At 41.6% G+C, this 22,321-nt stretch overlaps 1 protein-coding gene and 1 long non-coding RNA gene across 4 annotated transcripts; both read left to right on the forward strand.

Moving 5' to 3' along the window:
* Positions 1 to 1,773: 1,773 nt before the first annotated feature.
* Positions 1,774 to 20,242, forward strand: DDX17 (DEAD-box helicase 17). Of its 3 annotated transcripts, XM_088531872.1 has the most exons (15): positions 1,785 to 2,143; positions 6,169 to 6,319; positions 8,386 to 8,485; positions 8,654 to 8,787; positions 9,546 to 9,611; positions 9,888 to 10,029; positions 12,030 to 12,190; positions 12,275 to 12,447; positions 12,689 to 12,799; positions 13,284 to 13,345; positions 13,780 to 13,839; positions 17,982 to 18,221; positions 18,896 to 19,006; positions 19,667 to 19,744; positions 19,989 to 20,242. In XM_088531872.1, the coding sequence occupies exons 1-14, from the start codon at positions 2,100 to 2,102 to the stop codon at positions 19,741 to 19,743; spliced, it is 1,632 nt and encodes a 543-aa protein (XP_088387998.1). In that variant the 5' UTR covers positions 1,785 to 2,099; the 3' UTR covers position 19,744; positions 19,989 to 20,242. The 3 variants fall into 3 exon arrangements, with proteins under 3 accessions (XP_088387996.1, XP_088387999.1, XP_088387998.1); XM_088531870.1 differs by having other exon boundaries at positions 1,774 to 2,143; positions 18,896 to 19,744; XM_088531873.1 differs by lacking the exon at positions 19,989 to 20,242 and having other exon boundaries at positions 1,782 to 2,143; positions 19,667 to 19,854.
* Positions 14,240 to 15,718, forward strand: LOC148593172 (uncharacterized). The gene is made up of 2 exons (XR_015913778.1): positions 14,240 to 15,463; positions 15,620 to 15,718. It is a non-coding gene; the product is annotated as an uncharacterized LOC148593172 (long non-coding RNA).
* Positions 20,243 to 22,321: the final 2,079 nt, after the last annotated feature.

A 22,321-nucleotide genomic window follows, 5' to 3' on the forward strand; every position in this document is an offset into this window, starting at 1 on the left:
AAGCAGGAGCTTATAGTGTTACCTGATTCACTCCCAACAACTTAGCAGGCAAAAGTTTCTACAAGGCACCAAGTTCACTTTTTGCCTTCTCACGTGTCATACCATAATGCAAGGAGAATAAAGTGGTAAACAAATTTGTATCTGGCTCCAGGTGGAGTTATTTGTTAACCCCGAGGGCCTGAAAGCCCAGGACGCTTGCTTGCTTTTCTGCCACTGATTTCTGATTGCCTGATAACCCAGAGAGCGCTTGGCGTGGGGAGACATTGGTGTGGCTGGCACACATAGATCATGGCCCCGATTAACCTCGTGTAGCAGGACGGGCGGGCTGGCTGCTTACCCGGAGGTGCTAGGAAGATGAGGACGAGCCCCCTTCCTTTCAAAAGGCCATTTCATCGCTGCCACCACTCTTCCTTGCCCTGTTTAGTGCAAAATTAGCAGCTTTCTAGTGGTTCCAGTTGTTTTATTGTTTATTTGGGAATCTCTGGTGGCTTTTTGGGAGGCAAAAGGTCATGCACACAGCACCAGTGCTGTTCCCTCCAGGCTGTCCTTGGCGTGGAGGACCGGCCTTGCACGCGGCAGCTCGGGAAGCTCCTGCTGCAATAGGGAACCACTTGGCACAAGAGCAGGAAGGGTTTACAGACAGACACTAGCACTGCCTGGAAAGATGACATGATACGGACAGGAAAATCACAATGCTACAGTAGATCTGCTGCTATAATTTGTATTTATATGTGCTCAAGCATTTAGTGAATGATCTTATGCCTTGACCTTTGGTTTCTTTGAAGACAGCAGCAAAGCCACATTAGTTTCTTCTGCATGCCTCTGTGGGACTTTGTATCTCAACAAAATCACACATATCTAGCCATCTAGGATGAAGAAACAGATGACTGTACAACATCAACTTTATTAAGTTGAAAGTACACTTTGAAAGTACATCCAGAAACTGGTAAACATTGGGTGTATCAGCACATGGAATGAGGCTAGCCAAAAGCGTGGACTCGTAAGCAGCTTACTTTCCAGAGCAGCTGCTGTGAAGCTCCTGTGGTTACAGAGCCGCCGAGGCCAAGTACTAGCCATTTCTGGACACATCACACCATTTTCCTCTTCCAGCCTCCTGGAAATAAGGAGGAAGCAAACATCATGGCTGCTGCCACTCCAGTGGCAGGCTCAGTGCTGTACAGTGCGCCGGGATCCCCTCTGGACATCTGCGAGGGAAGTAAAAGGCAGGATCCGACCCCAAACACCCGCCCCCCGCGGTGAGGCCGCCGCGGAGGCCGAGGTGCCCGAGCTTCCGTTGTTGTCTCCTCAGCCCCGCGGCCACCTTCCACGGGGACAGCGGCCGTGTAGGCAGGAGGCCGTATTCTCCAACCGCGACTACGCTGCGGTCTTCGCGTAATCCACCAGCTCTTCCTGCGAAGCCTACGGAAGAATGTTACGCAAAATGGGCGGGGTCTTCCTTTCTATGCCAGCCCGGAGTTACGCAATTTGCGTACGGCGTGCCCTTACGTAACGTACGGCTTTGGCCCACGTTTCCCTTACCGTCCAGAAGGGGTTGCGAGATCGGCTCCTTGCGTAGTAGACTTTGAAGAATACGGAGAACGTTACTCTCCTCCCTCCCCTTCTCGCGCAAGGGCCCCGTTCAAGCACGCACCACTACGTAACTTTCGTAACCTATCCCCTGTGCAGAACAGTGTTTCGAGAAGCGCGTTTGGAACGTAGTTGGCCTTCGAGAATAGGCGCGGGTGTTTTTCGAGGGCCGGAATTTGCGTAGCGTCGGGCCGCCCGTAACGTAAGTGAAGCGGGTTGGGGAGGCGGCAGCCATTTTGTGCCGGGAGCACGGAGGAAGAAGACGCTGGTGTCTCCACACGGCACGGGCCCTGGAGCCGACCGAGAACCCCGCCGTTCCGTCCGCCGACCCTCAGCGGGTCTCTGACCCACTGACAACTTCTCCCTTTGTAGCCCTTCCAAGAAGCGAGGTGGCGCAAAGCGACTCCGCCGAGACACAGCCGCCCCTGGCTGGCCCTTCTCCCCGTACCCCTAGCCCCTCACCATCACCACGGCCAGCATTCCGCTGCCTCTCGCCCACCCCCCCGGGGGCCATGAGAGGCTTCGGAGACCGGGGGCGCGACCGAGACCGCGGAGGGTAAGAGGGGGGGAGGCGGAAGAGGTGGCCGGGCCTGTGGGGGGGGGGGGGGGGCGAGAATCCCCTCCCGTGGTTTTGGAGCCCCTGGAGGGATGCGGGAGAGGAGGGGGGGGGGGGGAGTCGTGGGGCAGGGAGGGGGTGGTCGAGGTGGCTGCGGAATTGAGGAGACGGCCCCCCAAAATGTGTATGTTGGGGGGGGGGGCGGGAGGGCCGAAGACGTTATTCTTAGAAGGGTTCTGGCAGCAAGGATGGGGGGGGTGGTGATTGTTGTAATTTTGTTTTTTTCTTTCTTCGTGTTAACCATGTGCTTCACTTCCAAATATTAAGGCCCTCCTTTTCCTCTCTCCTTGCACCCCCCCCCTTTTTTTCCTGCCCACCGTTGTTTTCTTTTACCACACTCCCGTCCCCAGCAAACCGCAAAGCTCTGGGTGGCCCTATAAAGGGCCTATAAAGGGCGGTTGGCTATTTTGTCCTTCTCATTGTCATTGCTCCTTCTGGATTTTTCAGAAAGATGGCAGTTGGTGAAAGATCTTTCTCAGTAGCGCTCCCAGGCTTATCATGAGAGGAAACGGAATCGAAAACTGCTACTATGCTGGGGAGTTGCATTCTCGAGCGACTGAGCTCAGTAAACACGGCCTTGGAGCATGCTTGAGGAGCGTGACCAAGCTTAGTTAGATAGCAGTCAAGCAGGAGTTGTCTTTGTCACACTGCGGAGGTCTGGTGCTTGATGCTTTTGGTACTATGGGCTCAAAGTTTGGTTTAAGAAAGGTTTGTGCAGGTTTGATTTTTCTGTGAGGATGGTGGTAATAACAGTGTGCTGTGAATGTTGTTTAGGGTAGGCGTAATGTACATAGTCTGGCATAAAAAAGCCTCAAGCCATCTATATACCATTTATTTTTTTATTTTAATAAGGGTTAAAAATAAGACTTTTATCCCAAGCCATTTTACTTTAAAGAGAAAATTAAGAACTAAATTTAGGATAGACTGGCCATTTCTGTCCTTTATATCACAAATAGGTAGGCCTCTGTTCTCAAGGATAAACATAATATAGATTCTGTTATGAACTGAGATCTAGAATGCCATATTAAGGATAAGGGTTTTTATTATTATCATTTTCTCCCTCTTTCTCACTGGGAGATGAGGTTGTATGTTGTAATTTAATAGTAAGGTTTGTCTGTACAGAGAGACAGTTCTCTGTTTTATCTTTACATCCACCATTTAATATTCTGAAAGTAAAAGATTTCTTTAGTGGTTATTTTTGTTTTGCTTTAGGTTATTATTATTATTTTTCTCCAGAGAGCAGTTCTGGTGTTTTTCCGCTACAAGCTTTCCAGCTTAGTTTAACACCGGGGCGTTGGAGTAAACATTTTGGCGAGTCTCAGATAGTTCAGATCCCAGCTGTTTTTGAAGTTTAGTGACTGAATTTAAGTATCTAGATTTATATGCAGTTACTTAAAAGAACACTTATTAAAAACACTATCACAATGCTTAAACATGCCTTAAAAATTGTGTAATCTGGTTTTGTGTTTTAAAAATTAGTTTGTAGACTGATATTTCTCTTTTAAAACAGATATTGCATAAGTAAAAGCAGTGCTAACATGCTTATTTGTAAAGATTTAGGACACTTTTCCGGAAAAAAAAAAATCTTATTCATGGACTGTTATACTGGAAGTTTTAATGTGTCAGGGTTCACTTTGTTATACCTATCTCTTTAAGGTCTGCTAATTTTTGTAATGACTAGCGACCATCATATATCATAAATACCTCTCTCAAATTTTGGGTCACCCAGCCTACTAGTCAAGCACTGTTTGGAAGTTGCCTTGTGTTGCTTCAGTGTTGGTTCTTTTGTAAGCCAACCAAATACAGACTTTCTGTTTTCTCCCTGTTGTTCACAAATTGTAAATGACTCTTTAGAAAAGTTACCCTATTGTGCTTTAGAATTGAATAAATAGATTTAGTTCTGTCCCAGAAACAATACCACAATAGTGTCAGAGGAGATTGTTTTGGATTAGTCAAAATTTCCACTTAATTGAAATGAGAAATCTTGGTAAATCAATGAAATAACCTTAGACTTAGTTCAGTTTAACTGGAATTGGAATATGACTATTACTTGTAACAAGAATGTGAATTGTCAGTTATTTCTGGGTTAAGAGGTAAATCTTATCGGAGGCTGTGTTTCAGGAGTGCTGTAGGACTCACTTCTTTTAGGTCAGCATACAGTCATACGGTATACAGGAATGGAGAACTGAAACTGAGGCCTTTATGCAAAATACATTGTATTCTCCTAGATAGCCAAGGAGCAAATGTTGGTAAAACGCATATTTTTTATTGTCCAGTCTTGCAGTCAATTCTTTATAGACTTATTCACAGTTTGACTCTCTGATTGACTTGAGCAAAACTTTGTTAGAGCTGCTTAGATATATAAATAGTTGGCATTTTTGTCTGATGAACATGAACAGTAGCAATTACAGAAACTTTCACCTTTACTGAAGGTAACCAATAATCTGTTAATCTGATTCTTTTGTTTTGTCCCCCCAAATAAATTAAGCTTTAAGATATTTTTGAATTTTTGGTTTACAGTCTTGTCACATGACAAAAATTATTGATTATACAGACTGTTAGATGTACTGATGAGAAGATAAGCTGTATATATAAAGAGAGAAGAGACTGCTGAAACAGCAACAAAGCAAACAGTTTAAAATTTACTTAGTAAGCTTTAAGGTAAATTATGTCGACTGTATACTTACGGTATGTAGTCTGTTAATGTCTGAGCAGGTATTCTTGTGATAAATAATTTTGATTCATAAATTTACTTCAAATTTACTTTTGTTTTTACCAACTCCCTTTCCACCCGTTTGTCAATGTAAGAAAATTGCTCAAGATAAAAGCTGTTAATGAAACAAAGCTAACTGCCTACTTCAGGTGCAGACACCATGGATTTGCCTTGTAAATAGAATTAGTGTTTTAAACAAAGTATCTCTCACAAATTCAAATTTTGGAAAAAAAAAAATCCCAAACGTATTTTTGCTAACCAGACTTTGAATATGACATGACAGCATTTAGAGAAACTTCTACTGTGTTTATGTCCTGCTGGTGAAAGAATGACAACATTTTGAGGAATTTTAAAGATCTATTAGCATTTTATCATTTAAAAATCTATCATTTTATATTTAGGATATTTAGAATAATCACTTGATGCTGCTTAATTTTCAGTTACTCTTTAATATTATTGTCATAAGGTTTTGTTTCGCCTGATACATCAGTGAGTTACAGTTGTGATCTTAAGCATATTAAAAATTGTCTGAGCTTGAGAGAGGGAAAGAGCAGTAACTTCTGAGTTGTAATGTCACCAATTAAATTTATAGCAGAATAAATATTAGTTTCTTACTGTCTTGAATATTCAACAAAAGGTTTGAGAAGAGGATATGATTTTTCTAGGCTATTTTTTTTTTCCTGATAGACTCTGTTTTTAAAAGGGAAAGCTTGTTCTTTATTGGTTTGGTTCCAGAATTACAGATCTGGGTGTGGCTTGTTTACTTTATAACATATTTTCTATATACTTTTTTTAATATTTGGGACATACTGTTAGATAAGAAAGGAAAAAAAAAGAGAGGATTTTAAGTTAATTTTATTTAAAACTGGCAATGGGAGGTGGGATCTTTATTAGAAGACTCCATGCTTTTCATCTAGTGGTGTTTTAAGTGCACTTTCAGTTTAAAAAAAAAAAAAAAACAGAGACAGGTAGGGTAGGCCTTCATAAGCTTTGTCCTCAGAGAGGGAGCCTTGAGATGGAGACTAAGAAACAGCAGCTTTGAGACAGTGACTTCAAGATGGCTGTACTGGGAGTAGATTTTAGGAAAATAGGGATTTTTTTTGAGGGAAGTGTGTTTTGCTAGGATACTCTGCTGTGTTCAACAGGCAAACCTGAAAAATTAGCAGAGGAAAATGTTTAATAAAGCTGCAAATTTCAGAGTAATCCAATACTATTTTAGTATTTTGCTCAAAGCTAATATTGATCCTTACAGATTTGGAGCAAGTCGTGGAGGTCCTCTTCCTCCAAAGAAATTTGGTAATCCGGGAGAACGTCTACGTAAGAAAAAGTGGGATTTAAGTGAGCTGCCCAAGTTTGAGAAGAATTTTTATGTGGAACATCCAGAGGTGGCCAGGCTTACTCCGGTAAGTATTCGGAAAGCTTAGCAGTTGAAAACACTTGTCCTAGAATGGTTTGTGCTGCATGTTAATAGATCTGTCTCTTTAACTAAGCTTGTTCAATAATACATATATCTGCAGGGTGCCAGCTCTAGTTGTTTTCAGTATTTAAAATCAGAAAAAATGATGCTTATTTCTCATCTGTTTTTTCATACAAGACATTTTACATCTGGTTATTGCAATTCACCAACTTGCTTTACAGAGATTAAACAATGTGAATGGCCGTGTTTTGTCAGTGTAGTTAAAAATGAGGGGAGTTCAGAGTTGCAATAGAGGGGAGACCTTGAAGGAAGCTCAAACAATGCGTACATTGAAATAGCACTAAGTTGTTGATAAACAGATAGTGGCATGAATATATAAGAAATATTAAAAAGTACTGTAGTATGGTAATAATTCATGTTGAAAGGTGCTTCTGTAGGTCTCTAGTCTAACCCTGTGCTGAGAGCAAGGGTAACTTCAGTGCTAGAGCAGTTTGCTTAAAGGCCTTGTCCATTTGAGTTTGAATCATCTCCAAGCAGGGAGAGTCCTCTCTGGGTAGCTGTGTAAGGACTTAGCGCTTGTTATTCATGGTGAGATTTTTTTTTCTGCCTCATAACTAATAGGAAATTTAAGAAGTGGATTTCATCTTCTCTGTAACTACCCATGAAACTGTTGAAGATAAGTTAGCTCTACCTGCTAATCCTCTCTTCCCCTAACTTAACACACCAATTTTCAGCCTTTCCTCCAGCTTTTAGCCTCCCCCATAAATGGACGTGCCTTGTTTGGTCAGTGTCTTTCTTATACTGGAGGCTCAAAAATGGACACAGAGTTCCAGACTAGACTGTATATTTACTCTGTGGTTGCAGTAATCTTCCTCTCTACTAACGAAACTTCAGTCTGGATTTTTTTTTTCCCCTTTAGTTCCTTTTTATATTTGTAAAGTAAGAAGTACCATTTTAAACACAAAACAACTTAAAAAATCTGCTGTTAGTCAGTTTCATAGCTCTAAAACCCTTGTGTAAAATTCATGATATGTTTATACAGCATAAAGGAGTTCAAAAGAGACTTTTTTTTGAACAGACAGCAAGCTTTGCTGCTGAACTAGAGTTAGCTTTAGTTGCAGCAGCTGCCTTTGATTGCCTTAGTTGGAATATTTTTAGCATTTTCCTTTTTTTCTTTTTTAATTCAAATGCAAGAGTTTATGCAAAGTAATAAACTTGTGAGAGAGTTCTTGTTTAGGACTGATAGAGACCTTTTTTGTGTAATAAGTTTTATTTATTTATTTCTTCTTACAGTAGGGTCATGAATTGCAGAAGCATATAGCAAAGTGCAGTTGGACACAAGTAAAATTTTAGGATTAGGAAAAAATTTAGCAAAATACATCAGATATACATTTCTAGATTTCTGAAATGTATATCCATACAAGATAACATTTTAAAATATTCTATTATTTACAAAAAATGTGGGGCCTCAAAATGTCATTATCACATTGCTCAGCAAGTCTTTCATGCACAAAAGAAATCTTCCAAAGCAACAATTCTAAGTCGTAGGTTATATAGCCAGAAATCTGTTTTTAACCAACACTGGATTATGTTATCTAAGGAGAGGGAATGTCCTGATTTTTGTTTGCTTATGCTTAGTGGTATATTGGGTTCAATTTAATATACTTAGGTCTTAGTGCGCATGCTCGCTCTCATTCTCTCTTCCTATATGCCTAATCAGTTTTGAATGTGTTAATACTTTCTGGCCTCTGAAAGAAGGATAATAGCCTTAAATGTATTCATACACTGTTGATGAAAGACAGGTGCCTGGAAGAGGAGAAAGCCCTTTAGTCCTCCTGGACTACAGAGAGAACTCATAGCTCTGGATGCCGAAGAGGCTACAGGATAGCTCAATTTCCTGATAAAACCGCTCAGAAAGAACCCCTCTGCCCCGTCAATTTAGATCTGAAATTAAGTTGCCAGCTAAAAGCGTGAAATTTGTTGACAGAACTGTATGCTTTAGGTTGATATTGACCACTTGGCATTTGTCTTTGTATTTTTTCATGTGAATAGTATGAAGTTGAAGAACTGAGAAGAAAGAAAGAGATAACAATTCGAGGAATGGAGGGCTGCCCCAAGCCTGTGTTTGCATTCCACCAGTGTAGCTTTCCGCGTAAGCATTTTGCCATTTTTGATAGTCTTTGTTCTTAAAGAACTGAGGCTAGTTCAATAGGAATGTCTGTTTACGAATCCCCTTTGCTTTCCTCCCAGAGAAGTCTTTTGAAGTTGCATATAGCTTCAATTACTGTTTAAGAAAATTCTTCTTTTCTTAAAATCTTAGAATATGTGATGGATGCCTTGATGGATCAGAACTTCACAGAACCCACACCAATTCAGTGCCAAGGCTTTCCCCTGGCTCTCAGTGGTCGTGATATGGTGGGCATTGCTCAGACTGGCTCTGGGAAGACTCTAGCAGTATGTATTCTTCATTTTATTACATTTTGTTTCCAGTTGCTTTGCAGAAATACTTGCTGGTTTCTTGTTAGTAGATTTTGGGCTTCTTGTTACTGCAAGACTAAAGTGAGATGATTGTATGTTTCTTTTTTTTAAACTTTTCTCGTTGAGTTATGGGTGAGACTTAAGTCTCAACTCAACAAGCCTGTCTCATTGACAAGCATGTATTTCATGTAACTTTCTTTTGATGCTTAGTCACTTCTCTTAATTTGGTCCTTGCTTATATTGTGGTTTTAAAATAGTGTGTCCTTTTTAGCATGTTTATTTTATTAACTGGGCAAGTTAAAGACTGGTCTTGCAGTTCAAGGTGTACATTAATGTCTATGTTGGCGAGAGAATTCTTTCCTCTATGAAAAGATTAATAGAATTGAGAAAAAATGACTACAGCCTATTTAGACTCCAGGTCTAAATGTGCCTTCTTTTCAGAGGTGCTATACAGCTCTGTTTCCTACTTGCATCAGAAGGAGATTTGATTGTTCAGGAGCTCTGAAAACCATCTTTTTTTGTTAGATAAATGCAAATGTCCAGTTTTGTGAGGTCATGATATTGTGTAGCTGGGGTTTCTTGCTATCTCGAAATGTCAGGTACTGGATTCCAAAGGGTTGTTAGGCTAAATGAGTGTTTACCATGATCCAGTTATCATGGTAAGTGATTACTGTAATTGAATATTGAATTCTTGTCTCTAGACTTAGTGTTTTCTTCTTTTTTCTTCTTGCCAGTACTTACTGCCTGCAATTGTTCACATCAACCACCAGCCGTATTTGGAGAGAGGGGATGGTCCAATTGTAAGTGCATTTCCACTACCTGCCTTCTTGAGTGTGTGACATGGCATCGTTAATTAAATGTGTACTTTATCTAGTAGGTGTATCAGGATAATAAGTAGAGAACTGTTTGCTAACACCTCACTTTAATAGTGGAAATTTTGTGCAATTGTTGACCTATTCTCAAGATATTTCAGTGTTTTGGCTAACATAGAGTAGATGGTCCAGTTTGATCTGTGCAGAGCCTTTAAGCTGGGGATTTGTGTTCACTTGGCTCTCCTGAATGGGTTCTTTTTGCAGTGCCTGGTTCTGGCACCTACTAGAGAGTTGGCCCAGCAAGTGCAGCAGGTGGCTGACGATTACGGCAAATGCTCAAGACTGAAGAGTACCTGCATATACGGAGGAGCACCCAAAGGTCCCCAGATCAGAGATCTAGAAAGAGGTAATTTAATGTAGATTTTAAAACTGGGATTTACAGTTTCCAGAAGAAATGTTTTTGTAAGATCTCTGTAAACAAAGGCATCTTCTTAAACTCTGGAGAGGTGTGTGAGGACGAATGTGTAGCTCCTTCAGTTAAAATGGGATAACTTACTTTGTATAACAACTTATATATTAGACTTCCTTTCCCTTTTCTTTTTGAATTTCCATTTTTTAAGATTATCAAGACTTAGGGGGAAAGGAGATTTGTCAGAAACAGATTATTTGGAGGAAATGTAGCAGCTTGTTTGAAGAATGTTTTTTCTGGGGCCAGATGGCAAATTTCCTGCCCCAGAATTGTTGAAATAAAATTTTAATTTCTGAATTGTATTAACTCTTTACAGAGAAGTTTTATATATATATTATGTATGTGTGTGTGTGTGTGTGTATATATATATATATATTTCTGAGACTTTGTTAAGGGCCAAATTCTCTCTCTGGTTCATATACCACATAATGTCTTGTAATTACCTTTTTTGTATAGCAGGGACTGGAGCAAAGAACCACAGTTCTACGAGAACTCTTGTATTGCAGTAGTGCTCTAGAGTGACCCCACTTTCATACCTAGAGTTAATTAGTTATATGTAACTTTGAATACTGAATTCTGTTCAAGAAAGCAACAATTACTTACCACTGTAATTTGAGGAGTTAGTGTTAAAAGCTTCGGTGGTGGGATAAAGGCGTACATGGTAGAAAATTCCAGATAGCTGTTCAAAGAAATGGTACTGCATTCCAGTCCAAAAGCAGCAGCATCTTCAACAGGGAAGTCAAAGGTGATATGAAGAGACTTGGGGAAGATCAACAAGGTTATTTGTACACCTTTCCAGAGCACTTAAAAATACTTATTCTTCCATCTATGAAGAAAATCCTTTGTTTGGAGGATGTGTGCAGAATTCATGCTTTCATTCCTTTCAAGTATGAGTTGCTTAGTATTTCCTGCTACAAAGATTGAACAGGCAAAGTCCAGAGAATAATTTTTATATGTATATATTTTTTTTAGATTATGTATGGATTATGTGTATTTTCTCAGCTGTGATATATCATGAATTTAAATTTACTTTGAAGGACATCATTGACACTAGAGATTATTTGTTCAGTCTCTCTGGCAGAGCAATGACTCCATTAGAAATCCATCTCATGTGTTAGCTTTATAGAAACTAAAAATATGCCCAACTCCATCAGCTTTGAGGAATCTAATTTCACCCAGCCAAAAGGATCTGGGCTTGCACAAAATACTCTGCATCTGAAAGTAAGGAGAAAGTTGTTGAGGTTTTATTTTTTTGTTTAGCAACACACACAGGGTTTTTTTTTTTTTTAAGTTTATTGTGAGCATTGCTGTGATGCTGTAAGGTCTTAGTGCAAATCAATCCTTCTTTTTGAGAAATGTATAAATTGCCATACCTGAAGCTAGTGTATCTGAATTTGTTTTTTACAGTAACTGATCAGGACAAGATGATTGTCTCTCGAAATTAGTGAATATTTTTTCAGAATTAAAGCACCACTTTTTAAAAAGTAGAAATGAAAGTAACATGATGTTACAGCAAGAGGAGCATGTGTGTTGCACATGCAGAGTTTAGCTGGAGTTCATTCTTTCTTTGCTAGAGAATATACTAGATTTTGTGGTCCTGCATGAAGGTGGGTCAGGCTTGAGTGAAACCATAGACTCTTTTAGGTTCTGAACAGCTCTTTCTCACTGCTGGTCTCTGTCAGAAAGCTTTCAGTTCTTATACTGCATTCATTGTTCTGTAGGCACTGTAACAGTGGTTTTGGACTGGAAAACATTTATTAAAAGAAACTAGGGCTTCTGCTGAAAAAATTGACTCAAACTTGGGTCTGGATGGGGGAGGCAGCTTTCATTTTTTCCTTTTTAAACATATTTGCTGTGGAAGGTGATTCATTCTGACTAAAAATATCGAATGACATTCAAATGAAGAAATGACTCCTTTTCCTCATTGTTTGTTGAAGGTGTGGAGATCTGCATTGCAACACCAGGCCGTTTGATTGACTTCCTTGAGGCAGGGAAAACCAACCTTCGCCGGTGTACATACCTTGTCCTGGATGAGGCAGACAGGATGTTGGACATGGGCTTTGAACCTCAAATTCGTAAAATTGTTGATCAGATCAGGGTGCGTGAACCTTGTAACAGCACAGCCTTCTACAGTTTCCCATCAAGTGAACTGCCTTAAAGAAAGCCTTTCCCTTTCTCTTAGCCCGACAGACAGACCCTGATGTGGAGTGCTACCTGGCCAAAAGAAGTGCGCCAGCTTGCCGAGGACTTCCTGCAGGATTATGTTCAAATCAATGTGGGGAATTTGGAGCTGAGTGCCAACCACAATATCCTGCAGATAGTGGATGTATGCATGGAAAGCGAGAAAGACCATAAGTATGCTGATTTGCATTCTCTTTTCCCCCTCCCCCCACTATTATTTAGCATAAATAATTAAGCCCTGTAATCATTTAATCGATAACATATACTCCCATATTGTACAACAGACTTAAATTCTGTATGAATGATGCTGGCTTTATGTTGATATTTATTGTATATGTTCTCAATGCAAGTTGAGACATTACTTCTATATTCTTGTATATGTGGTTATAGATCTCAATTTTCATGTCCATTTTAGACTGATACAGCTGATGGAAGAAATCATGGCAGAGAAGGAGAACAAGACCATCATCTTTGTGGAGACAAAGAGGCGATGTGATGATCTCACTCGCAGGATGCGCAGAGATGGGTGAATAGCTCCTCTTCCCTTCCCCCTCTGTTGTTTCCAAGGGCGCTAAGCACTAAGGTTAAATGTTTATGATGCTCTTGTTGGGAACATCTTGTCCATTCTTTTCTTTGCGTGAATTCAGCTTAGGTTTCTGGAAGGTTCTAGGGCACTCGAGTGTTAGTGCAAGATATATATGTGTGTAAGTAGTGACACTTGTAGTATGTCAGAACATAAAAAATAGCTAAAATGCAGGAGTGATGAAGACAGTATAAATCAGTATAAATAAAGGGGGTCTGATTTGGCTTAGACATTTGCTACATAGCTAGGAGTTTTAACACATACACAAAGAAAAAACAAGTTTAGGTAAAGATGAGAGGAAGAGGGCAGGGAATAAAAATGTATTTTAAGTACTTTTTTTTTTTTTTGCCTTTTTACAGGAATGCCAATAATGTTTTTTGCCTTTAATGTATGCTTGTTTATACTAATGTGCATTTCTGTTTGGCAGTTGGCCAGCTATGTGTATCCATGGAGACAAGAGTCAGCCGGAAAGAGATTGGGTGCTTAATGGTGAGTCCAGTTAATAGGGGCAGAATAACTTGGGCTGCTGTACAGTGTTCACTGCTTCACTGCAGTGCCCTTTTCTGCAGTCTCTCTTTTCTTTCTTTCTTTTTTTTTTCTCCTCTCTCCTGCCTCTCAGTACTTCATAAAAGTTGCATAAATTTCCAAATAATTTCTTTTGCCTTTGTACTGCTAATTTCAGTATTTGTATCTGCTTTTTTTTTTTTTTTCCGCCTGACAAAAATGCAATGCAAACCTAAAACTACTTAACACATGATAAACAGATTTTGAAAAACAGTTGACAGTATATATGCTGACTTGCTGGGGGTTCTGTACTTGACTCATCTCACCTATATTCTGGAGAATGAGCATTTAGCATAAATCAGGTTTGGATGACTCTATTTTTTTTGAAGTCTTGCTTCATAGTGTACTTTGTCTTACAGAATTCCGTTCTGGAAAGGCTCCCATCCTCATTGCTACCGACGTTGCATCTCGTGGGCTAGGTTTGTACCTATAGACCACTCTTGCCTACTGCTGCATATTTTTCTTCTTTGGACTGAAATATGTTTTTTTAAAAAAAAAAAAAAAAATCAAAGCGTGATTTTCCCCCACATGTGAAATACGTTTTTTAACATTAATCTTTTTTTTTTCTTTCATATTCAAAGTCTCTTCCTGCTCCTAATGAACAGGCTTTGGTCTGCAGCAAGGCCTAGGCATGACTAATCGATCGCCAAGAGGGAGAAGAGACGTCCAATTATGCAACCCAATCCTTCCACCACACTCACTTCTTCCCCAAATCCGGCTTTTGTTGCTGGATGATAGGGATGGATTGCTCTCAGTTCAGAGGGTATCAGCTAAAGTTGAAATAGCAAGTCTATAGAGCAGTTCAACAGAAAATAATTATTTTCCCCCGTATGCTACATCACATATTTGCAGATACAAACCCCAATGTGCACACATGTTTACCCAGCGGATGTATTCACATCTGAGAAAGCACTGCTCCAGATCTTTTGTCTTGACATATAGTCTTCCCTCCTCTGTGTTCCTTCTAGGCAGGACCACTGAGACTTATATAAGGCCTTTAGCATAGTGCTACCCAAATGTGTAATCAAATCAAAATTACACAGCTTTATTTTGGTGGATGAAAATGATCTGTCTGGATGCATCAGTTGTGCCCCCTTCTTTAAATGAGCATATTTGTATTGTGAAACACTGTGCTAAGCGCAGTGCTTATATGTCTGCCCGCTGTAGGAAAGAAAGATGATTTATGAAGTGCTCCGAGTATAATAATGAGCTTTGAATATACCATGCTACCCAAGTGTGGTAGGAGCTACTACTTGGGGCTTGACGGTAAATTTTAGACAAAACTTCTGCAAGTCCTTGCAAATAAGCTCAGGAAAACCTCTAGTTACTAAAATTTTCCATTACATGAGCTTTGTTTTTACATATGCTTGAAAGGGTGGCTGCACTGTGCATTGTACGATCACTTAAATACAGGCAGACTTGGCAGCCTTTATTCACACAACCTTCACCCCTCCTTCCCCTCCCCCCTCCAAAACTGTCCAGCACCTCCTCAGAGAGGTGATTTCATGGACTTCAGTCTCTGCCCTCTAGGGTCATGTCTGGACCTGTGCAGTTAGAACTTGGGCCTGTTGGGAGAAGGGACTGAGGCCTGAAACCAGTTTATATGAAAGAGAGCTGCTTCTGTAGCAGCATTTTTTTAAACAGGCTTGCTATGTGCTGGTAGCTTCTTTGTGCATCTTGCCTAGACATTTAAAACAGTTTCAGCCCCCCCAAAAACACTCCCCCAAAACTACTCAATTGGATAACACTCCAGAAAACAGTCTCCCACTTCCCATTCTCCACATCACCTGAGCTGTGGGGGAAAGGTACCAGAGTCTGTTTCTTGTTACTGAACAACATCTCTGCTTGTTTTGGGGCCCTGAGTTTGCTGCTTCTTAAAATAAGTCACTTAACTGGCAAACTTCTGGACGACTTCCTCCAAGATCCTGGAAAGTGAAGGCTTCTACCTAAATAACATAAAACAGGGGCGCGCGCCTTTTGGCTGAGTCACCAGGGCTTTCCCTCTTCCTAATGGAACATTGGTTTCAAAAAAGCTTCTTCCAGGTAAGTTCTAAGTCCCATAATGACTTCTTTGTGATAATTCCCTGGAGTGAGGTCCTGTCTCTGCACTGATTATTTTTTTTTAACTTATTATTTATTTTTTGTTCAGTCTATTAAACTAAGAACATTGAATTTCCTTTGTTTTGTTTTCTTTAACAGAAGCTTTGATATCAGCTGCAGATCATTCTCAGTGCAGGGGCGGGGGCACATCTACACTGGTGGTCGAAGCAGCTCTCTAGACTAGCATGTTTGCTAGTTTATGTCCCTCCTGATTAAAAATCAGAGACTCTGTGCCATAGGGTGTTCTGATGGTCTGCCAAAGGGCATGTTTCCCAGGTAGCTGTCAAAAGTGATCTACAGTTTCAATTGATCCTGCTTTGTTATCTTCTAAAAGCGCAGGAAGATTGGGACTGTGCACAAGCACCTCGGAGCATGCTAGACTGGAGAAGCCAGATCTTGTCCTTGCGCTGGTTTCTCTTCAGGCAGCCGCGTGCTCTACCAGGACCACTTCCTAGCTGGAGAACACCCTTCCATTTTTCCTTTTCCTGCCTGTGCCTTCTCCCCACTCCTTCCCAGTGAAGTCAGTGCTGTCTACACTGGTAGCTGCAGTTCCTTGTGCTTTCTGCCAGGAAAGCACGTCTTTGTGTCCTCTGTGGTATTTCAACTTGCTTTGCTGCTCATGGATGTGCAAACTGCCTAAGGATCCTGTAGCCTGCTGCTTGTCAGGCTGCGTACACCCTGGCTGTGAAGATGCAATCTGTCATACGTACCTCTCTATTTCACTTCCCCTTTTTAAAACAACCTGTCGTACCCAGGACCCTAGCTGGAGACTCGCGCAGCCCCCTGTGAAACCTGCCTTCTCACTCCCTGTTTTTGGTGTGATTCAGGACTTTGGAGTCAGCAAAGACTGAGGAGCCCCCCCTTTGCTGTAATAAGAAACAGACATAAAGTCCCCCTCTTGCCACTACAACCCTCTTGTTTTTATTTTTCTACATCCCCTTTGAAATTGATGCAGTCTGGGCAATAGATGCAGCTGACCCTTTGGATGTAATTTTTGTATTTTCATTTTTTTGACAATCGCCCCAAAGAACCCCTCATAGGGGGGCAAAAAGCGTTGGAGGACCTGAAACTTTTACCTGAACCCGGGTTCTCCGGCGCTTCCCAACCAAATGGGGCTACAGAGAAGCGTCTAAGCCAGTTCACAGAGCGAGCGTGTGTGGGGACTTCTCGCTGCCACGGACCCTTGATGCATGCTCCCCGCGCTCCAGTGGTCCCGTGTCAGAGGGCGGAGTTTTCGAAAGGAGGCCGCCAAAAATAAAAGGCAAAGAGACGGGATCGGCTGCAGCGGTTTCCCACAGGAGGAGGGAGTGTGCATCGGTCTGGTAACAAACAGAGAATGTTTCTCTCTTTAAAAAAAAAAAAAAAAAAATCACAAAAAAATCTGTGTTTTATCTTGGATATTTTCAGAATATTCTTCTTAAAATGCAGATTTTTTTTTGTTAGGGCACTTACTGTAATACCATGCTTTTTTTAAAAAATATGGCATATTATAGCAAATAGGTGCTTTTGATATTTTAGGGTCTTTCACTGGTGTGTTACACTAACATTTGCTTTGTTTTGGTCCCATAAGTTTATGAAGTCTCACTTCAGAGACATGTTCTGATCTTTTCTAAATTTTAATATTTTCCACACTGAGCAGTTTTGAGCGTTTAATTTCCTACTTCTCTCTGATAGTGGAAGTAGGGAGTTGTTGATAGAATCCAGGATTGTCCAATGTACGAAAGTTTCCCAGCACTGGACTGACCAGCATGGTGAAGTGTTAGTGCAATGCATTCTTGTGATGATAAGGAAGCCAAGTTAAAGATCTTTGATCTGAAGAATTTTTAATAAGTTGACTGAATAATACTACTGTAATTGAAATGTTGTAAACTTCAGGCTAGGAAAGTAGTGGAATTCTATAGGATTATAAAAGAATAGTAGAATTTTTAAAAGCTTGCATTTTATTTTATGCTATGAAGTGCAAGGTAAGTGATCTCATCACTGTTGTTATTTGCTAGACTTCTCCCAACAGAGTAAAAGCTCTTCTTAAGGCAGTTCTACCTTCTTCCACCCCAGTTTGCTGTGTCTGATGGTGGCATTTTCGCTTTTGAGATTGTGTTTTGAAAAAGAGAACTAAATTCAATTAACTAATTCATAAACACTGGTGTCTTTTACAAATGGAAGACAGAGAAATGCATTCCGGGGAGGATGAATCTCAGTGCAGGAAAAAAAAAACTGCTTTATAATTGCCACTGGTTTTCAGGAGTGATCTTTGTTCCTGATTATCTTAAATTTCAGTCTTCTACTCTTTTGGGATGAGTCTGTCTTGTGTTTATTCCATGCAATTACTAACTTTGTGTTTTTTTCTTATTACTGTCACCTGCATTCGTGCTCCCCACCTTTCGTTGGCACGTCCTCTCTTCTTCTCCCTTTTCCTGAACCCCACCCCTTCACTGTGCTTCGCACCTGGGCACCTCCCAAGATGTGGAAGATGTAAAATTTGTGATAAACTACGACTATCCGAACAGCTCCGAAGATTACGTGCACCGTATTGGCCGTACCGCACGTAGTACCAACAAGGGTACTGCCTACACCTTCTTCACACCCGGCAACCTGAAACAGGCCAGGGAGCTTATCAAAGTGTTGGAAGAAGCCAATCAAGCCATCAATCCGAAACTGATGCAGCTTGTGGACCACAGAGGAGGTGGAGGTGGTGGTGGAGGTAAAGGCACATGGGCACAGGGAGTAGGCTTCCTATTTTGAGGGAGGGAGGATTGAAAGAGGATAAGGAAATGGTCTCAATATGCCCAAGTCTAAGGTAATAGTAGATTAGTAGAAAAGCTTTTTTTCCCGAGATCTCAAAACCCTGCATAAATGTAGTATTTGTGTCTACCTGAGAAGATAAATAACTCTTATCTTAGATGTTTTTTTTTCTGATCAGCTCTTCACGAAGCTGATTTTGCTCGAGTTATTGCTTGCAGCTCCTGCCTGAACACAGGCAAGAGGATGTGTGTGCATGCACAAGCAAAACAAAAGTCCGTGAGGTGATACTCAATTGAATTTAGGAGGCTGAGACTATTTTTCTCCTACTTCCCTCATGGCACAATAAGCTTTGATATGCTTTTGAGTTAGTACTGGCGTTTTTTCCCTGTTCCTTTGTTGCTGAGTGTTTGCATTAAGAATATTCCCTGAACTCGCTATCTACACCTTGAATAAAAGGAAGAGATGTATATGCTCAGCTGTGCAGGGAAGTTAGAGCCAGGCAGAAGAACTTGCCCCTCATGGGCAAAACTGTAGATGCAGAGAATAGATGGGTGAAAGAGGTTAGCACAGTTGTGGGAGTTCGTTGTTTGAGACTTGTTTCATAGTAGTAAATGTTGATGTATCCATCGCCAGGAGGTCGTTCTCGTTACCGTACAAGCAGTTCAGTAAACAACCCTAACCTGATGTACCAGGAGGAGTGTGACAGGAGGCTCCGGGGAGTGAAGGAAGGCCGGAGAGACTCAGGTGGCTTCAGAGACCGTGAGCGTGGTGACAGTTTTGCCAACGGAGCCAACAAGACCTATGGCAGTGCCTATGGGAGCCCAAATTCTGCTTTTGGGGCAGCACAGAGCCAGTATGGCTACACCCAAGGGAGCTATGGAGCAGCTGCCTATGGCACGAGTGGCTATGGCACTGCAGAGTACAGTGCCAGTGGCTACGGTGCCAGCAGCACAGCTGCCACGGCGGGGAGAACCTCACAGAGCACTACCCAGCAGCAGTATGCGGGGATGGTGGGGCGCTCGGGCCAGCAGCCACAGCCGCTCATGTCACAACAGTTTCCTCAGCCTCCCGCCACTAATGTCATGGGCTACATGGGACAGACTGCCACCTACCAGTACCCACCCCCGCCCCCGCCCCCTCCCCCCTCGCGCAAGTGAGGGCCACCGGGGAGAGCTCCTGCATTTAGAGGAACCTTTTCTTTCTCCTCTTGCCCCTTGTGATGTCTCTTGCAGGTTAGATTTAGAACTCACCATTCACCCCCCCGCCCAAAGCCCATTAAAAATGGCCCCCAGTCCACATTACTGACCCTTTCTTTCTTTTTCTTTCTTCTTCTTTTCTTTTGTTTTTTAAGAGATATATATAGTTGACTGGAAAATTTATTATTTTTTGTCTTGCATGTTGAAGAAATTGGAAATTTTATTTTCTCTAAAAGAAATGAGTATCAGGCAGATGGGTCCCAGCTTGATCATCTTGGTGTCTAAGGTTTGTGTGAAAACTTACTTTTGAGGGGAGGAAGTTTCTATTCTGTAATGTGTTAACTTAATTTCAGGAAGTATCAAGAGAGGTGGGAAACTTTGGGGAGCCAAAAAGCACTTCATTTAACATGATAAATGCAAGGGAGCAATGCTCTTTTTTTTTTCTTTTTTTTTTCTTTTTTTTTTCTTTTTTTTTTCTTTTTTTTTTCTTTTTTTAATAGCTCACTATTGTTGCTTGTAATCTACCATAGGTGACTTTCTACAGGAAAAATCTGCTCGTTTGTCTCAGCTTGGCAGCGTTCTGAGTAAAGCCCCACGTACGTTCTGGTTGACATTTTCTGCAGCTCTGGAAGCAGCAGCCCATCTTCTGAAACAACCTTAAAGACACCTGTAGCAGCCCGCAGTAGCAAGGATGGGATTAAAATCCCAGTGTCGGAGACCAAACCTGACTTGGATTTGACATTTGAAAATCAGAATAAAGTCGCTGTAGGAACTGCTTCTGTAATCTTTATCCAGATTTTTTTTTCTCCCCTGTGATTGTTAAATTGCAGCAACGCAAGTGCATGGAGTCTGTTTACACATAAATTAGTTTCTGCTCTCAGATTCATATTGTTGGGGTTATTGAGGTGATTCCTATTCAAGATCCCAGAAACTACCCAGAACTGAGATGTTGATCAGCATATCGCTTCTCTCCTTCACGAACGTAGCAACTTTGCCCTGGGGAATGTTCTGAATGCTGCTATGCTGAAAAAAATGTGTCAGAGTTTTCCACACTTAATTTTAAGAGGTTTGAATAGGGTGGGCTGGGGGGAGGGCAAGGGGAGGAATGGAAGAGGAGGAGATTTGCCTGGAATCCCCTCTTCAAGAGGTAAGGAGTGAGCTGGTTAGTGCATCTTGATTCTGAAGCTTTCTTTCTTTTGTACCTTGCTCTGACTACTGCTTTTCCCGGCTTTTGAATGCATTTCCCCATTCCATTGGTCCCTTTGAGCTCAGCTCTTGCAGGTAGGTAGCATTTTAGAAAATGTTAGAAAAGAGTGAAATTTTAGTAAACACATAAAATTTTGTTTATTTTACAGGATAAGGTGGGTGTGAAGGGTTTTTCCCTTTAGTAAAGCACATTGTCGACTTGTGATTTCTTAATAGCAGATGGTTCAGAGACAGTGGATGGGAATAGGAGTCGGCTGTTCTTGATCTAATGATGTGGCAAAAGAATGGGGATGTCTCCTGCTTGGGGAGGGCAGATTTTTTTCCGTTGGTTTTCCTGCCTATGGATGAACAAGGCAGCCCACTCCTCTTGTAGCAGAGTGGAACTTCTTTTAGCCTGGGAAAAGAGCTTGCTTGTGCAGAGGTGGTTTTGTTTTTAATTTCTTGCCAGAATATAATTTTGGGGAATGAATGCATTGTTTGTATGACACACAGGTAGGTTATGGACAGCATCAGAGGAAAAAGGGAGAGATCTTCCAGAACCTTGCTTCCCTCATCCCACCTTCAAATTCTAGGGCAGGAAGTTTCTTTGCTTGTGTGAAATGAAAGCCAGAAACACTTCTTTTATCCAGGCACCGACTGATGTGTCTTTGGCCTCCCTCACAAGCAATCGTGGAGCTACCTTTTTATTTTGTTTTATTCGCGAGTTTAATGTAGAAATACGTTTGAGGGACGTAGGACGGGGACATCTTGATGACTGGTTTGAGAAGGGGTCTCTGGACCAGCAGAGCTGTCTCGCAGCCTGCCGCAGCTTCCCCCCGCTTCGGGAGGGACGTGTGAACGTAGACGCCAAGTGTGGCAGCGCGTGGCGGGGGCGCGAGGCGGCGCCGCCTCGAAGGGCCCCGCGCACGGGGCGCGCACGGCTCCGCTCCGTGCACCAGCCCAAGGGCCCCTGTGGATAAAGCATTAGGGTCTAGTGCTGTTTGCGTTGTTCTCCATCTGTACGAGTCTGTGGGAGTGTCTCTGAGTTGGGTGTCTCCTCCCCTCCCGCTTCCTGAAGCAATTTATTGTTTGGACTTCTCTGAACAGTGGAAAGGTTAGTGGCTTTGTGGGGGGCCAGCGTCTCGTTTCACACGCTTGCTGGTCTCTGAACACATTCCTGTTGTATTAACGAAGACTTGAATTGAGCAATTGATAGATCTGTGGTGTTCAGACACAGGATACTAAGAGCTATGTTACTATTCTTAGTTTGTAAATTGTCCTTTTGATACCATCTTGTTTTCTTTTGTAGGTATAAATAAAAACACTGTTGTCAATAAACTGTGAACTTTGTCTTTATTCTTGGAGCATATAACAGTCTGTACCCCATTTTTTCCCCTCCAATTCTTACCAAAAAAAAAAAAATTGAAGGAGTTAGAAACATCTATTGGCACCATACTGGATTTAAATAAAAATGTCCCCCTTGGTAGAATATTAGGAACTGTCACTGCAGGGGGAGGGGGAAGTGATGAGATGTCTGAGTATCTGTAGAATTGGCGGTTCCTTGTAATTTGGGTGAAACACATTTTTCTTGAAGGTTACGGGATCTGACTAGAATGGCAGAGTGGAGTTGCAGGTGGATCCTAGTTCACAGACAAGTTCTGGAATGGCAGTGTCGGCA

Source organism: Tinamus guttatus, unplaced genomic scaffold (assembly GCF_059628265.1).
Source record: "Tinamus guttatus ecotype Peru unplaced genomic scaffold, ASM5962826v1 Tinamus_guttatus_pri_ptg000439l, whole genome shotgun sequence".
In the NCBI taxonomy this organism is placed as follows: Eukaryota; Metazoa; Chordata; class Aves; order Tinamiformes; family Tinamidae; genus Tinamus; species Tinamus guttatus.

Coding starts and splice junctions, on each gene's coding strand:
- DDX17 (XM_088531870.1), top strand. CDS start 2,100: ATGAGAGGCTTCGGAGACCGGGGGCGCGACCGAGACCGCGGAGG. Junction 6,320..8,385: donor AGGTGGCCAGGCTTACTCCG/GTAAGTATTCGG, acceptor TCATGTGAATAG/TATGAAGTTGAAGAACTGAG. Junction 8,788..9,545: donor GCTCTGGGAAGACTCTAGCA/GTATGTATTCTT, acceptor TCTTCTTGCCAG/TACTTACTGCCTGCAATTGT.